General features: G+C 44.3%; 1 protein-coding gene across 2 annotated transcripts in view; it reads left to right on the top strand.

Annotated features, from left to right (window-relative positions):
* The window catches only part of pgm3 (phosphoglucomutase 3), a 122,008-nt gene that overhangs the window by 21,648 nt on the left and 83,331 nt on the right, over positions 1-17,029 (top strand). For both annotated transcript variants that reach the window (XM_078230032.1, XM_078230033.1), the window contains exons 3-4: positions 13,363-13,430; positions 13,922-14,055. In XM_078230032.1, coding sequence (XP_078086158.1) covers positions 13,363-13,430; positions 13,922-14,055 — 202 coding nt within the window. The remainder of the gene's footprint in view (positions 1-13,362; positions 13,431-13,921; positions 14,056-17,029) is intronic.

Below are 17,029 nucleotides of genomic sequence, written 5' to 3' on the forward strand. Positions count from 1 at the left end.
AGCCTTGGGGTTTTCCTTGATCCGACCCGCCAAGGACTTCTCATGCCCCCTCCTAGTTCTCCTAAGCCCTTTTTTTTAGCTCATTCCTTGCTACCTTGTAACCCTCAAACAACCCACCTGAACCTTGTTTCCTCATCCTTAGATACGCTTCCTTTTTCCTCTTGACAAGACATTCAACCTCTTTTGTGAACCATGGTTCCCTCACTCGGCCATTTCCTCCCTGCCTGACAGGGACATACCTATCAAGGACGCGCAGTATTTGTTCCTTGAACAAGCTCCACTTTTCATTTGTGCCTTTCCTTGACAGTTTCTGTTCCCATCTTATGCTCCCTAATTCTTGCCTAATCGCATCATAATGACCCAACCACACACCCCCCCGCCCCCAATTATAAACCTTGCCCTGCCGTACGGCCCTATCCCTCTCCATTGCAATAATGAAAGACACTGAATTGTGGTCACTATCTCCAAAGTGCTCTCCCACAACCAAATCTAACACTTAGCCCGGTTCATTACCCAGTACCAAGTCCAATGTGGCCCCACCTCTTGTCGGCCTTTCCACACATTGTGTCAGGAAACCCTCCTGCTCACACTGTACAAAAACTGCCCCATCCGAACTATTCGACCTATAAAGGTTCCAATCAATATTTGGAAAATTAAAGTCACCGTGACAACTACCCTGTGACCTCCACACCTATCCATAATCTGCTTTGCAATTTCTTCCTCTACATCTCTATTACTATTTCGGGGCCTATAGAAAACCCCCAACAACGTGACCGCTCCTTTCCTATTTCTAACCTCAGCCCATATTACCTCAGTAGGCAGATCCCCCTCGAACTGCCTTTCAGCAGCCGTTAAACTATCCTTGATTAACAATGCTACTCCTCCACCTCTTTTACCACCTTCCCTACTCTTACTGAAACATCTATACCCCGGGACTTCCAACAACCATTCCTGTCCCTGTTCTAACCATGTCTCTGTAATGGCCACAACATCGTAGTCCCAAGTACCAATCCACGCTCCCAAGTTCACCTCCCTTATTCCGGATGCTCCTTGCATTGAAGTAGACATACTTCAACCCACCTTCCTGTCTGCCGGTACACTCCTGCCACCTTGATACCCTCCTCAGTACCTCACTACACTCAGCACTGGCTTCTGGACTACAGCTCGTTTTCCCATCCCCATGACAAATTTGTTTCAACCCCCCCAAAGAGCCGTAGCAAATTTCCCTCCCAGGCTATTGGTGCGCCTCTGGTTCAGGTGCAAACCGTCCTGTTTGTACAGGTCCCACCTTCTCCAGAATGTGCTCCAATTATCCATGTAACTGAATCCCTCCCTCCTACACCATCCCTGCAGCCATGTGTTTATCTGCACTCTCTCCCTGTTCCTCAACTCGCTAGCACGTGGCACCGGCAACAAACCAGAGATGACAACATGGTTTATCTTGGTTCTCAGCTTCCACCCTCGCTCCCTAAATTCCTGTTTTAAATCCCTGTCCCTTCTCTTACCTATGTCGTTGGTACCGACGTGTACCACGACTTGTGACTGTTCCCCTTCAGGATCCTGAAAACACGGTCCAAGACGTCACGGACCCTGGCACCCGGGAGGCAACATACCATCCGTGAGTCTCTTTTGCTGCCACAGAATTTCCTATCTTTCCCTCTAACTATCGAGTCTCCAATAACTATTGCTCTCCTGCTCTCCCCCCTTCCCTTCTGAGCCACAGGGACGGACTCAGTGCTGGAGATCCGGTCACTGTGGCTTACCACTGGTAGGTCGTCCCCCTCAACAGTATCCAAAGCGGTATACTTGTTGTCGAGTGGAACGACCACAGGGGATCCCTGTACTGACTGCTTCCTCCCAGCCCCTCTCACCGTCACCCATCTATCTTCATTCTTCGGAGTAACTACATCCCTGAAGCTTCTATCTATGACCACCTCGGCCTCCCGAATGATCCTGAGTTCATCCAGCTCCAGCTCCCTAACACGGTCTTCAAGGAGCTGGAATTGGATGCACTTCCTGCAGGTGTACTCAGCTGGGACACTACTGGTGTCCCTCACCTCAAACATCCCAGAGGAGGAACATTGCACTGCCTGCACTGACATCCCTGCTAACTTCCCTTAATAAGAAACGAAAGAGAGAAAAAAAAACTTACCTGTTCTCACTCCGAGTCCTTTTTTTTAGGTTAGAGGAGGGGGGGAGGGTGGGAGACTCTAAACTGAGATAAAACCCAAACAAACTGAGATAAAACCCAAACGAACTCAGTTTGAATGATAGGGAGTGGGATAGCTTGATCTTGGTTTCGGACAAAGCTCGGCACAACATCGAGGGCCGAAGGGCCTGTACTGTGCTGTACTATTCTATGTGTCCGATGTTCTATGTTTTTTAAACGGATGAATTTAGAGCCTGGATTAATATGAGTTTCCCTGTTATAGTTCTTGTATTGAAGCAAGTCCAGTCCAAGCCTCCAGTTCCGCTGGGCTCAGTGACCTCTCCTTGACTGCTCTTCCTCTTAGCTATATTTGCCTTAGTCTCGAGCTCTTCCCCAGTCTCTCAGTCTCTGTATTTATTGACCTGTTGTTCTGGTTCCCACCCTCCTACCACACTAGTTTAAACCCTCTCGACCAACACCAGCAAACCTTCTGGCCAGAATATTGATACCTCTCCAGTTTAAGTGCAGACCGTCCTTCTTATACAGGTCACACTTTGCCTGGAAGATATCCCAATGATCCACATATCTGAAGCCCTCCCCAACTTTTTAACCACATGTTCAACTGTACTGTCTCCCTGTTCCTAGCCTCAGTACCACACGGCATGGGAGTAATCCTGAAATTACTACCCTAGAGATTCTGTTTTGTAGTTTACTACCTAAGTCCCTGAACTGTCATTGGAGGATCCTGCCGCCCTTCCTATTCATTTGTGCCAATGTGGGCAATGACATCTGTCTGTTTACCCTCCTGTTTCAGGATGATCCGTACCTGTTCAGAAACATCCATGATCCTGGCACCAGGGAGGACCATACCATCCTGGAGTTTCCCTTGTGGCCACAGAAGCACCTATCTTGTGCCCCTGACTATTGAATCCCCACTTACTATTGTTTGACTACACTTTGTCCCTCCCCTCTGTACAGCAGGGCCAGCCATGGAGCCATTGCTCTGGCTGCTGCTGCTGTTGTCATTGGATGGGCCACCCCCGTCATCAGTATCCAAAACTGAATACTTGTTTGACAGGGGGACAGCTGCAGGGACCCCTGCACTGATTGCCTGCCCCGTCTAGCAGTCACTCATCTATCTTCCTATACCTTGGGTGTGAACGTGTCTCTATGACACTCCGCCATTTGTGTGCTCCTTAATGCCTCCAACTGCTGCTTCAACCGATCCATTTCGTTGGGTGAGCAGCTTAAACTGGGTGCACTTCCTGAAAACGTAATTATCAGGAATGGTCTCACTGTCCATGATGGACACATCTCACAGGCGACCAACTGACATAACTAACTCTCTATTGGCTGTTAGATTACAAGTTAATTTTTAATTAGCTGCCTAAAAATTAACCAGAAGATGAACTAACTGTACTAACTCTTTAGAAAGACTGAGAAACACTCACCCTGCGCTGCAGTGAGATTCCTTTGCCTGCAGCACCAAGGGAGTGAACAGGTTAACAAAAACTAGCTTCACCAATCAGAGCTACTTTACAGTTCATGCATGTCTTTGTAATTTCTCTGAAAATTTGCTCCTCCATTTCCTTCCCACTACAGGCCTACAGAATACAGCCAGTAGGGCAGTAGCACTGCGTATGTAGGCGTTGCAACTTGGTGCTCTGACTGAACCAGTGAACTTCTCAATAAAGTTCTCCCTGACCTCAAAGGTGGCAGTACAGTGATATACATTTTTGGAGGGAGTTGCCCAGTGAGTCTCAACATCGACTCTGGACCCCTTAAAGTCTCATGGCATCAGGTCAAACAGCAGCAACTTCCTGCTGATACCGCATTCCGACCACCCCCCAATTGATGACTCAGTTCCCCTCCCATGTTGCACATCACTTGGAGGAAGCACTGAAGGTTGCAAGAGTGCAAAATGTACTCTGGGTGGGGCATTTCAGTGCTCAACACTGAGTGGCTTGGTAGTGCCACGACATATCTAGCTGGCCAAGTCCTAAAGGACATAGCTGCTAGATGATGAGGAAGCAAAAAAGAAGGGAAAACATACTTGACATCATCCTCACCGATTTGCCTGCCGCAGATGCATCTGTCCATGCCAGTATTGGTGGGAGAGACCACAGCACAGTCTTTCTGGATGTGAAGTCCCATTGAGGATGCCACCATTGGCACTGCCATTGTGCTAAGTGGGATAGTTGAGAACACATGTTCACAGGCTCCACAAATATCCCCATCCTCAATGATGGAACAGCCCAGCACATCAGTGTAGAAGTTAGTGAAGCATTTGCAACTATCTTCAGCCGTAAGTATGGAGTAGATGATCCATCTCAATCTCCTTCAGAGATCTCCAGCATCACAGATACCAGTCTTTAGCCAATTTGATTCACTCCACTGATATCAAGAAATGGCTGGTAGCACTGGATACTGCAAAGGCTATGGGCCGTGACAGTATGCTGACGATAATACTGAAGACTTATGCTCCAGAACTTGATGTGCACAGCGTCAAACTGTTCCAGTACAGCTACAATACTGGCATCTTTGTGGAGTTTTGATGTTCTCCCCATGTCTTTGTGGGTTTCCTTCAGGTGCTCTAGTTTCCTTCCACAGTCCAAAGGTGAATCTTGGGTAGAAACATAGAAACCCTACAGTGCAGAAGGAGGCCATTCGGCCCATCGAGTCTGCACCGACCACAATCCCACCCAGGCCCTACCCCCACATATTTACCCGCTAATCTACGCATCCCAGGACTCTAAGGGGCAATTTTTAACCTGGCCAATCAACCTAACCCGCACATCTTTGGACTGTGGGAGGAAACCGGAGCACCCGGAGGAAACCCACGCAGACACGAGGAGAATGTGCAAACTCCACACAGACAGTGACCCGAGCCGGGAATCGAACCCAGGACCCTGGAGCTGTGAAGCAGCAGTGCTAACCACTGTGCTAGTTAGATTGATTGGCCATGCTAAATTGTCCTTTAGTGTCCCTAGATGTGTAGATTAGGAGGATTTGCAGGGTAAATATGTGGGGTTACGGGGATAGGGTCTGGGTAAGATCTGTTGAAGAGTTGGTGCATACTCGATGGGTCGAATGGCCTGCTTCTGCACTGTAGGGATTCTATAACCCACCTAGCAATGTGTAAAATTGCTCAGGTTATGTCCTGTACACAACAAACAGGACAAAACCAACCCGGTCAATTACGGCCTTGTCAGTCTACCCTCGATCATCAGTAAAATGATGGAAGGGATCATCAACAATGCTATCAAGTGGCACTTATTCAGTAGTAACCTGCTCTCTAACGCTCAGTTTGAGTTCCACCAGGGTCAGTCAGCCCCTAATCTCATACTGCCTTGGTTCAAACATTGACAAAAGAGCTGAACTTTATAAGTGAGGTGAGAGTGACTGTCCTTGACATAGGCAGCACTGGACCGAGTGTTGCATCAAGGAGCAACAGCAAAACTGGAATCAGTGACCGGATCAACCATTTCATCTGCTTAATCAAAGACCTTCCTGCCACCCATCATAAAGTCAGAACTGCAGGTCTTCATTGGTGATTGCATAATGCTGTGCACTACTCATGACTTCTCAGGTACTGAAGCAGTCCATGTAAAAGTGCAGCAAGGTTTAGACAATATCCAGGCTTGGGCTGACAAGTGACAAGTAATATTTGTTCCACACAAGTGCCAGATAGTGACCGTCAACAACAAGAAGAGAATCTACCCAATGCCTCTTGACCATTCAGTGACATTTCAGTTGCTGAATTTCCCACTATTAACTTCCATGGGGTTACCATTGATCAGAAACTGAACTGGACTATCCATTTACATACTGTGGTTACAAGAACCGGTCAGAGGCTAACAATCCTGCGGTGAGTAATTAATTTCTTGACTCCCCAAAGCCTATCTACCATCTACAAGGCATAAGTCAGGAGTCTGATGGAACACTCTCCACTTGCCTGGATGAGTGCATCTCTGTCAAAACTTATGAAGCTTGACACCATGCAGAACAAAGCAGTTGCTTGATTGGCATGCCTTTCCTGAACATTCACTCTCTACCACCACTGCACATTGGCAGCAGAGTGTACTATTTACAAGATCCACTGCAGGAACTCATCAAGGCTTCTTAACTTCCAAAATCTTAGCCACTACCTTAGAGTCATCAAAGTTTTACAGTACGGCCTATTGTGTCTGCATCAGCTATCATGCACCCATCTAATCTAATCCCATTTTCCAGCACTTGGTCCATAGCCTTGTATGCTATGACATTTCAGTTGCTCATTTAAATGCTTCTTGCATGTTGAGGGTTCCCACCTCAACCTCCCTTTCAGACAGTGAGTTCCAGATTTCACGATCTTTTAGGTGAAAAAGATTTTCCTCAATTCTCCTGCCCCTCACCTTAAATCTATGCCCCCTGGCTATTGACTCTTCTCCTAAGTCAGAGTCATACAGCACAGAAAAGGCCCTTTGGCCCATTGATTCTGCAGTGACAACTACCACTAAAGGCAAGCTAATCCCATTTTCCTGCACTTGTCTCATATCATAGAACAGTACAGCACAGAACAGGCCCTTCGGCCCACGATGTTGTGCCGAGCTTTATCTGAAACCAAGATCAAGCTATCCCACTCCCTATCATCCTGGTGTGCTCCATGTGCCTATCCAATAACCGCTTAAATGTTCCTAAAGTGTCTGACTCCACTATCACTGCAGGCAGTCCATTCCACACCCCAAGCACTCTCTGCGTAAAGAACCTACCTCTGATATCCTTCCTGTATCTCCCACCACGAACCCTATAGTTATGCCCCCTTGTAATAGCTCCATCCACCCGAGGAAATAGTCTTTGAATGTTCACTCTATCTATCCCCTTCATCATTTTATAAACCTCTATTAAGTCTCCCCTCAGCCTCCTCCGCTCCAGAGAGAACAGCCCTAGCTCCCTCAACCTTTCCTCATGAGACCTATGCTCCAAACCAGGCAGCATCCTGGAAAATCTCCTCTGCACTCTTTCCAGCGCTTCCACATCCTTCTTATAATGAGGTGACCAGAACTGCACACAATATTCCAAATGTGGTCTCACCAAGGTCCTGTACAGTTGCAGCATAACCCCACGGCTCTTAAACTCCAACCCCATGTTAATAAAAGCTAACACACTATAGGCCTTCTTCACAGCTCTATCCACTTGAGTGGCAACCTTTAGAGATCTGTGGATATGAACCCCAAGATCTCTCTGTTCCTCCACAGTCTTCAGAACCCTACCTTTGACCCTGTAATCCACATTTAAATTAGTCCTGCCAAAATGAATCACCTCACATTTATCAGGGTTAAACTCCATTTGCCATTTTTCAGCCCAGCTTTGCATCCTATCGATGTCTCTTTGCAGCCTACAACAGCCCTCTACCTCATCCACTACTCCACCAATCTTGGTGTCATCAGCAAAGTTACTGATCCACCCTTCAGCTCCCTCCTCTAAGTCATTAGTAAAAATCACAAAGAGCAGAGGACCAAGCATTGATCCCTGCAGCACTCCGCTAGCAACCTGCCTCCAATCCGAAAATTTTCCATCGACCACCACCCTCTGTCTTCGATCAGACAGCCAGTTACCTATCCAATCGGCCAACTTTCCCTCTATCCCACACCTCCTCAGTTTCATCATAAGCCAACCATGGGGGAACTTATCAAACGCCTTACTAAAATCCATGTATATGACATCAACTGCCCTACCTTCATCAACACACTTAGTTACCTCCTCAAAAAATTCTATCAAATTTGTGAGGCAAGACTTGCCCTTCACGAATCCGTGCTGACTATCCCGGATTAATCCGCATCTTTCTAAATGGTCGTAAATCCCATCCCTAAGGACCTTTTCCATCAATTTACCAACCACCGAAGTAAGACTAACCGGTCTATAATTACCAGGGTCATTTCTATTCCCTTTCTTAAACAGAGGAACAACATTCGCCATTCTCCAGTCTTCTGGCACCAAGCCCGTGGACAGCGAGGACCCAAAGATCAAAGCCAAAGGCTCTGCAATCTCATCCCTTGCCTCTCAAAGAATCCTAGGATACATTTCATCAGGCCCAGGGGACTTATCGACCTTCAGTTTATTCAAAACTACCAGGACATCCTCCCTCCGAACATCTATTTCCTCCAGCCTATTAGCCTGTAACACCTTCTCTTCCTCAAAAACATGGCCCCTCTCCTTGGTGAACACTGAAGAAAAGTATTCATTCATCACCTCGCCTATCTCTACTGACTCCATACACAAGTTCCTACTACTGTCCTTGACCGGCCCTAACCTCACCCTGGTCATTCTTTTATTCCTCACATAAGAGTAAAAAGCCTTGGGGTTTTCCTTGATCCGACCCGCCAAGGACTTCTCGTGTCCCCTCCTAGCTCTCCTAAGCCCCATTTTCAGCTCATTCCTTGCTAACTTGTAACCCTCAATCGAGCCATCTGAACCTTGTTTCCTCATCCCTCCATAAGCTTCCCTCTTCCTTTTCACAAGACATTCCACCTCTTTCGTGAACCATGGTTCCCTCACTCGGCCATTTCCTCCCTGCCTGACAGGGACATACCTATCAAGGACATCCAGTATTTGTTCCTTGAAAAAGTTCCACTTTTCATTAGTTCCTTTCTCTGACAGTTTCTGTTCCCAACTTATGCCCCCTAATTCTTGCCTAATCGCATCATAATTACCCCTCCCCCAATTGTAAACCTTGCCCTGCCGTACGGCCCTATCCCTCTCCATTGCAATAACAAAAGACACCGAATTGTGGTCACTATCTCCAAAGTGCTCTCCCACAACCAAATCTAACACTTGGCCCGGTTCATTTCCCAGTACCAAATCCAATGTGGCCTCACCTCTTGTCGGCCTATCCACATATTGTGTCAGGAAACCCTCCTGCACACACTGCACAAAAACTGCCCCATCCGAACTATTTGACCTACAAAGGCTCCAATCAATATTTGGAAAGTTAAAGTCCCCCATGACAACTACCCTGTGACCCCCACACATGTCCATAATCTGCTTAGCAATTTCTTCCTCCACATCTCTATTACTATTTGGGGGCCTATAGTAAACTCCTAACAACGTGACCGCTCCTTTCCTATTTCTAACCTCAGCCCATATTACCTCAGTGTGCAGATCCCCCTTGAAGTGCCTTTCCGCAGCCGTTAAACTATCCTTGATTCACAATGCCACTCCTCCTCCACTTTTACCAGCTTCCCTACACTTAGTGAAACATCTAAACCCCGGAACGTCCAACAACCATTCCTGTCCTTGTTCTACCCATGTCTCCGTAATGGCCACAACATTGTAGTCCCAAGTACCAATCCATGCCCCAAGTTCATCTACCTTGTTCCGGATGCTCCTTGCAGTGAAGTAGACACACTTCAACCCACCTTCCTGTCTACCGGTACCCACCCTTGACCCTGATACCTTCCCCAATACCTCACCACCCTCTCTGACTTTTGGACTACAACTCCTTTTCCCACTCCCCTGACAAATTAGTTGAATGTTATATTTCACGTGCTCATACAAATTTTTTTTTAAAGGTTGTCCAGGCAGTGCATTCCAGATTCCCCTGAGTGAATTTCTTTTTCTCAAATCCCCTCTGAATCTCTTGCCCCTTACCCTAAAACTATGCCCCCTCATGATTGACCCCTCAACCAAGGGGAACAACTGCTCCCTACTTATCCTGTCCATATCCCTTGTAATCTATATACCTCAATCATGTCCCCCTTCAGCTTTCTCTGCTCCAGAAAAAACAATTCAAACCTATCTAGTCTCTCCTTCTCGCACAAATGCTCCATCCCAGGCAACATCCTCTATCCTCTCTAGTGCCTTGGTTAAAATAAAATCAAAATGCTTGAAAAACTCAGCAGGTCTGGCAGCATCTGTGGAAAGAGAAACAGACAGCATTTCAAGTCCAATATAACTCTCCCTTGGCTTTGGTTACACTGTGCTACCAATCTGTGATTCATTCAGAGCTGTAAGATGTATGTTCTAATACCTGCCTGATTTAAGGGAAGATAGTGGCACAGTGGTTTTTTTTGCTCCACTAGTAATCCAAGATCCAAGACAATGGTCTGGGAACCCAGATTCAAATCCCACCACAGCAGATGGTGAAATTTGAATTCAGTAAAAAAAAATCTAGAATTAAAAATCTAATTAATGATGACCATGAAACCATTGTCAATTAGTCACTAATGTTCTTTTGGGAATGAGTTTTTAAAAAATTATGTTCTACTGACATGAACAAATATTGTGCACACATGCACATTTTTAAAGTTTTCAGAATGTGAATGGAAGCATGCATTTTCTCAGCATTGAGACAACATAAAGCAAGTTAATAGATCTCAAATTGCTGTGGATGTGTGCTTCACTTGGTGTCTCAGGGATACAGACAAAATCAGTTTGGAAACTATGACTCTGGACTTGCATAAAATTACTATTTATGTGGTGCCATGAAGCAGAAAAGGGAAAAGTTTCTTCCTATCTACCCTATCTATGTCCCTCATAATTTTATACACTTCAATTAGGTCACCCCTCAGCTTTCTCTGCTCTAAGGAGATCAATCCCAACATAACCAGCCCCTCTTCATAGCGGAAACATTTCAGCCAGGGCAACATCTTGGTGAATCTCCTCTGCACCCATTCTCGTGCAATCACTTCTTTCCTGCAGTGTGGGTACCCGAACTGCACACTGTACTCTAATTCCATCATAACCTTCCTGTTCTGATATTCTATGCCTCAGTTAATAAAGGCAAGTATCTCATATGCCTTTTTAACCACCTTATCTATTGTCCTGCAGCCTTCAGGGATTTTTGGACCTGTACCACCTTGTCCTCTGTACTTCCTGTTGTCCTACATTCATTGTGTATTCTTTTGCCTTGTTAGTCCTTTCAAAATGCATCACTTCACACTTAGCAGGATTAAATTTTGTTTCCCACTGTTCAGCGTATCTGACTAGCTTTTAGCGCCCTGTAATCTAAGGCTTTCCTCCTTGCTATTTACCACACCATTGGACACAGGCTTCCAGTCACCATTGGTACACCATTGGACACAGGCTTCCAGTCACAAAAACAGCCTTCAACCATCACCCTCTGTCAGTAAGCCAATGTTGGATCCAACTTGCCAAATTCCATGGGCTCTTACCTTCTTGATCAGTCTCTCAGCCTAGGATGCATCTCATTTGGGCCTGGAGATTTATCCATTTTTAAACCCACTAAAACCACCCACACCTCTGCCTCAATGCTAATTTGTTCATAGTTCCCCCTCTCTGCTTTTTATACCTACATCACCCTTCTCCATAGTGAACACAAATGGATCTAGAAGGACAAAGGCAGCAGATGTATTGGAACAGCACCACCTAGAAATCCCCCCACCATCCAACATTGTCATTCTTTCACTGTCGAAACTGGGTCAAAATTCTGGAATTCCCTCCTTAAAAGCATTGTGCATGTGCCTACACCACAGGAACTGCAGTGCTTCAAGAAGCTGCTTCGTGGCATACCAGTATTAGTACTTTTTGACAAATTTATTTACTGGGCAGCAGCATCGCTGGCTGGGCCAGCATTTATTGTCCACCCCATTGCCCATTTTAGAAGGCATTTGAGAGTCAACCACATTGCTGTGGATCTGGAGTCACATGTAGGCCAGACCAGGTAAGAATAGCAGATTTCCTTCTCTAAGGGACATTAGTGAAGCAGATGGTTTTTAAATGAAAATTGTAGTGAAAATACCACTGCGCCACCACCTCCTCCCAGTCACTAATGATAATTCAAGATACCCAGGTGATGCTCCGGGGATCAGGTTTTGAATCCCAACATAGCAGATGGTGAAATTTGAATTCAGTAAAAATATGGAATTAAAGTCGAATAATGAAATCATTGTTTGTCATAAAAATCTGTCTGGTTCACTAATGCCCTTCAGGGAAAGAAATCTGCCATCTTAATTTGGTCTGGCTTACATGTGACTCCAGAGCCACAGCAATGTGGTTGACTCTTCAGTGCCCGTTGAAATGATTTAGCAAGCCACTCAGTTCAAGGGTAAATGCTGGCCCAGCCAGCAACACCTACATCCCACGATTGAATTTAAAACAAATTGGAGGATGGACAACAAATGGTGGCTTAGGTGCACTCAATTCCCGTAAATGAATATTTAAAAAAGAACTGAACCTGTGAGGGTGTGTGCTCCTGACTGCTGCAAGTGTAGGAGTGTGCTGTCGCCGCAATTGATCCTTGACTGAGTCTAAAAGCACAAGCATACCCTCGCCACCAACTGAGCCTGCAAAGACTTGCACCCTCCCAACGAACGAGCCTCCAGGTATGTACCCCCCACAGCTTACAAGTGCATGTGCAATCCATGTTCAACTCCTCTCCACTGCACTGAGCTTGCAGTGTAAAGGCATCTGTCGACCTCTGCTAACATGATTTGGTGATGTGAGATTGTAACGCTCCAACAGGTATCATAATGTTGAAGTGGAAACTTTCCTGCTTCTTGACTGTGATAGAAAAACTCAACAAAGTTCGTTCCGACAAAACAACTAGTATTTATTTACGAAAGACTGCATGCAGTTTTGGCTGAAAACTTGAGTTCAGAGAGCAGTTGGTAAAACTTGCTAATTCCTCCTCAAGTCCGCAATTACACAAAGAATCAGTTCAGTATTTATACATAATCATTATCAGTTTGCGTGACCAGAGCATATTCAGGAATTTGATCAGTAATAGAATCATAAGCAGTGTCATTAATCATGGCACAACTTGCTGATCTCCTAGAACTCTTTGTCTCATCATTCATACCCTTATCTTGTCCTTTGATGTAACAGAAGAAGGTCGGTGACTCCGTCATCCCTGACCTTATCTTGTTTTATTTACTCATACAGTCTTAAAGTTATGCGGAGTCAGCCTTGCTTATTTTGTACCAAATAGCTGACCAATTTTCCCATCATGCTATTCCTTAGTTCGTACAACTTCACAATAGCAGCACCTGATCCTTGATTGGATTTGTGCTGAATTCATCTCTGCAATGCATTATTTTGTAAACAATTAATCATTTTTTGTGGCTAATCATAAGGTGTGTTTTCAGAAGCTTTAAATGGTTAGCATCTTCAGTGCTAGGTATTGTTGGGTGTTACGCATATGTATAAACTACATTTTTGTTTGTGTGTCGTTGTTCAGAACCTGTAATTTTGTGCTCTATGTATTTTAATTTCAGGCCCAGTAGCCTAAAACTTGTCCAGGCTGTTGTTGATGGGGTGACTGCCTTAGGTGGAACTTATCAAGGTATGTGCCAAAATCAGGATAGCAACTGTATCTTCGGAAAATGATCTTGATGCCTGTATTTACTGGTATCCAAACATGAAGAATGTTTACACTAAAGTTTAGCATTAGCATACCAATGAACATGTGTATACACTGTATTGTGACTTAAAGATGCAAATACTTGTGTATCATTCACAATGTTGACACACAGTGTGATTAACACACTTGAGTGTCAGAATTTGATAATAGTATCCCAACTGGTTATGACTGCTATCATTTGAGATTCATATAAAACGTTCAACCAATCACTTTGCTCTTTGCAAATACTATTGTCAATGTGTTTCAAAGTCCCTTCTAAAAGGCAATTGGGATCATATTGTGCTATCTCAATTTTACATGGGGAGCCATCTTGTGTTCTGGTCTTGAATCTTCCAGCAAGTGACAAAGGTAAAATCGGGAGGGTGATGTTACTGAGCTGTTAATACTAAATTACATGATTCTCTTTGTTGTAGACTATGGACTTGTAAGCACCCCACAGCTGCATTATATGGTCTGCTGTTGTAATACCATGGAGCAATATGGGACTGCTACAGTTGAAGGATATTATCGGAAACTTTCTCAGGCTTTTATTGCCTTGACTAAGCAGGTACATTTATTATCTATAGGAAGACAATTTTGAAGCTAAAAAGAATACCCTATTGGAGACGTCAGAAAACACTAAATTCTGTACTACACAGGAAGGATTATCCTTGAACAATCATGCAGGTGTTGTAACAATCTGCTCATTGCAAATCAGTTGTTACTGAATCTAGTGCTGTTCCCAAGACACTATCCCTGCTTTTCTGGTCAATAGCAGTTTGTTTTGATTTGCAATAACAGTGCTTAATGTCAAAGAATATGACCTTTACTGGTCCGGTATAATCAACATGTCATGAAATAGTACTGCAGTATCAAAGGCTTTGGTTGAAATAAAAACAAAATGCTGGAAAAACTCATCTGGTCCGGCAACATCTTGTGGAAAGAGAAACAGACAGCATTCCAAGGCCAATATGATTCTCCCTTGGCTTTGGTTACACTGTGCTATCAATTTATGTTTCATTCAGAGCTGCAAGATGCCTGTTCTAATACCTACCTAATTTAGGGGAAGGTGGTGGCATGGTGGTATTTTTGTTGGACTGGTAATCCAAGATCCAAGGCAACAGTCTGGGAACCCGGGTTCAAATCCCACCGCAGCAGATGGTGAAATTTGAATTCAGTAACAGAAAGTCTAGAATTCAAAGTCTAATTAATGATGACCATGAAACCATTGTCAATTAGTCACTAAAATGTTCTTGAGGGAATGAATTTTTAAAAATATCATACTCTACTGACATGAACACACATTGTGCACGCATGTACATTTTTTTTAAGTTTTCAGAATGAATGGAAGCATTCACTTTCTTAGCATTAAGATAACAAGTTAATAGATCTCAAATTGCTGTGGATATGTGCTCCACTTGGTGTCTCAGGGATACAGACAAAATCAGTTTGGGAACTGATTCTGGACTTGCATAAAATGATTATTCTTGTGGTATAGTGAAGCAGAAATTGCTTTGTAATTATGCAGATGTTTCTCCTAAAGACCTTTCGAAGAAATGTATAAACGTTTGGTTTCCATTAATCTTAACATAATCAAGCTGGTTTTTCAGAAACCAGAACAATTGTCTCCTAGACGGCATCTGACCTGATCTTGAAAGTTTCTGGCACTGTGTATAAATTTGTCACTTCGCATCTGGAATTATGCAACACTGAAATAATTGTTAAACTTTTAAGCAAACTGCAGTTCAGGAGATTATGCCTAGCAAAGGCTTGAATGACAACCAATTGTAGGTGCACTGGCACATGCATTCTCTTTGGCTAGAATGATCAAGTATATTATCCTGTTGGAATGTCAATTGTTATTTAATGTTTCTGCATGTGTTCGTGCTTCGGTAACTTAATGGACTGTGAGCGTTATGGACAAGCTTTGGAATAGCAAAAGGCTGGAGTCAATATTAAACTGGTATATAATAGATCATTGGAAATTTAAGGGATCGGAAAAAGAAAACAAATGTGTTGAAGGGAAAAGGTTGAACAAAGGATGTGAAGGAACTGAAAAACAGAGTCAAGAACAATGCATAAAGACATTAAAGGCTTGAAAGGAAAAGTCTGCAGATTCACCAAAGGGAAACACAGGGAAGTTATGGAAAGGGACCAAGAGCTTGCAAGATCGGCTGAATACATAAATTTATTTGATGACAGTAAGAAGTCTCACAACACCAGGTTAAAGTTCAACAGGTTTATTTGGAATCATGAGCTTTTGGAGCGCTGTTCCTTCATCAGGTGAGTGGAGAGGTAGGTTTTACAAACATGGCACAATTGCAAGATAATGGTTGGAATGCAAGTCTTTTCAGGTACAGACAGTGTGAGATGAGAGAGGGATAATCACAGGTTAAAGAGGTGTGAATTGTCTCAGGTCAGGACAGTGAGTAGGATTTTGCAAGCCCAGGCCAAATGGTGGGAAATACATGTAAAAAACAAAGAAAATTACAGCACAGAAACAGGCCCTTCGGCCCTCCAAGCCTGCACCGACCATGCTGCCTGACTTAACTAAAACCCCCTACGCTTCCGGGGACCATATCCCTCTATTCCCATCTCATTCATGTACTTGTCAAGACGCCCCATAAAAGTTACCACCGTATCTGCTTCCACTACCTCCCCCGGCAACGAGTTCCAGGCACCCACCACTCTCTGTGTAAAAAAAATCTGCCTCGTACATCTCTTTTAAAACTTGCCCCTCGCACCTTAAACCTATGCCCCCTAGTAATTGACTCTTACCCCGGGAAAAAGCTTCTGACTATCCACTCTGTCCATGGAGTTTGACATGAACCTAAGATCCCGGTTGAGGCTGTCCTCAGGCGTGTGGAACTTGGCTATCAGTTTCTGCTTGGCAATTCTGCGTTGTCGTGTGTCTTGAAGGCCACCTTGGAGAACGCTGACCCGAAGATAGGAGGCTGAATGCCCTTGACTGCTGAAGTGTTCCCCGATTGGAAGGAAACACTCCTGCCTGGCGATTGTCGCGCGGATGAATGGACACTAAAAAACCCAGAGGCATTGAATGTGAACTCCATTGCACGTTGAATAATCAGCCTGATGAGTGGCGTTAACTGAGGTTGATCTTCAAGTACTGATGAAAAGGGTCAGGAATAAGAAAATACCAAAAATTTCAGCCCTTCACTGTGGTTTTATAGAAGATAGAGGAAGAAACAGTTATGGTATACATGCTTTGTAATGAACCATAGAGATGAAAAAGTTATATTTGTGTTTTATTGATTATAGTAAAGACAGGATTTCGCAAACGTTTCCAGCTACGGAACTGTTATGATCTCCCAAGAGTATTGATGAAATCCCTAAGAAAAATTATCATATTGAAGAATTAAACCGCAAAAAATTGAGCAATAGGTACAAACATACAAAAACAAACTTTAAAAATGTTCAATTTCTTGTACGCTCACCTCCATGCATGTGTAAAAAGGCCATCTCCAATAAGAGAGAACCTAACTACTGCCACTTGTGTTTTTTTAAAAGTTATGCCTCCTGCA

The sequence above is a fragment of the Mustelus asterias genome, chromosome 15, assembly GCF_964213995.1.
Source record: "Mustelus asterias chromosome 15, sMusAst1.hap1.1, whole genome shotgun sequence".
NCBI lineage: Eukaryota > Metazoa > Chordata > Chondrichthyes > Carcharhiniformes > Triakidae > Mustelus > Mustelus asterias.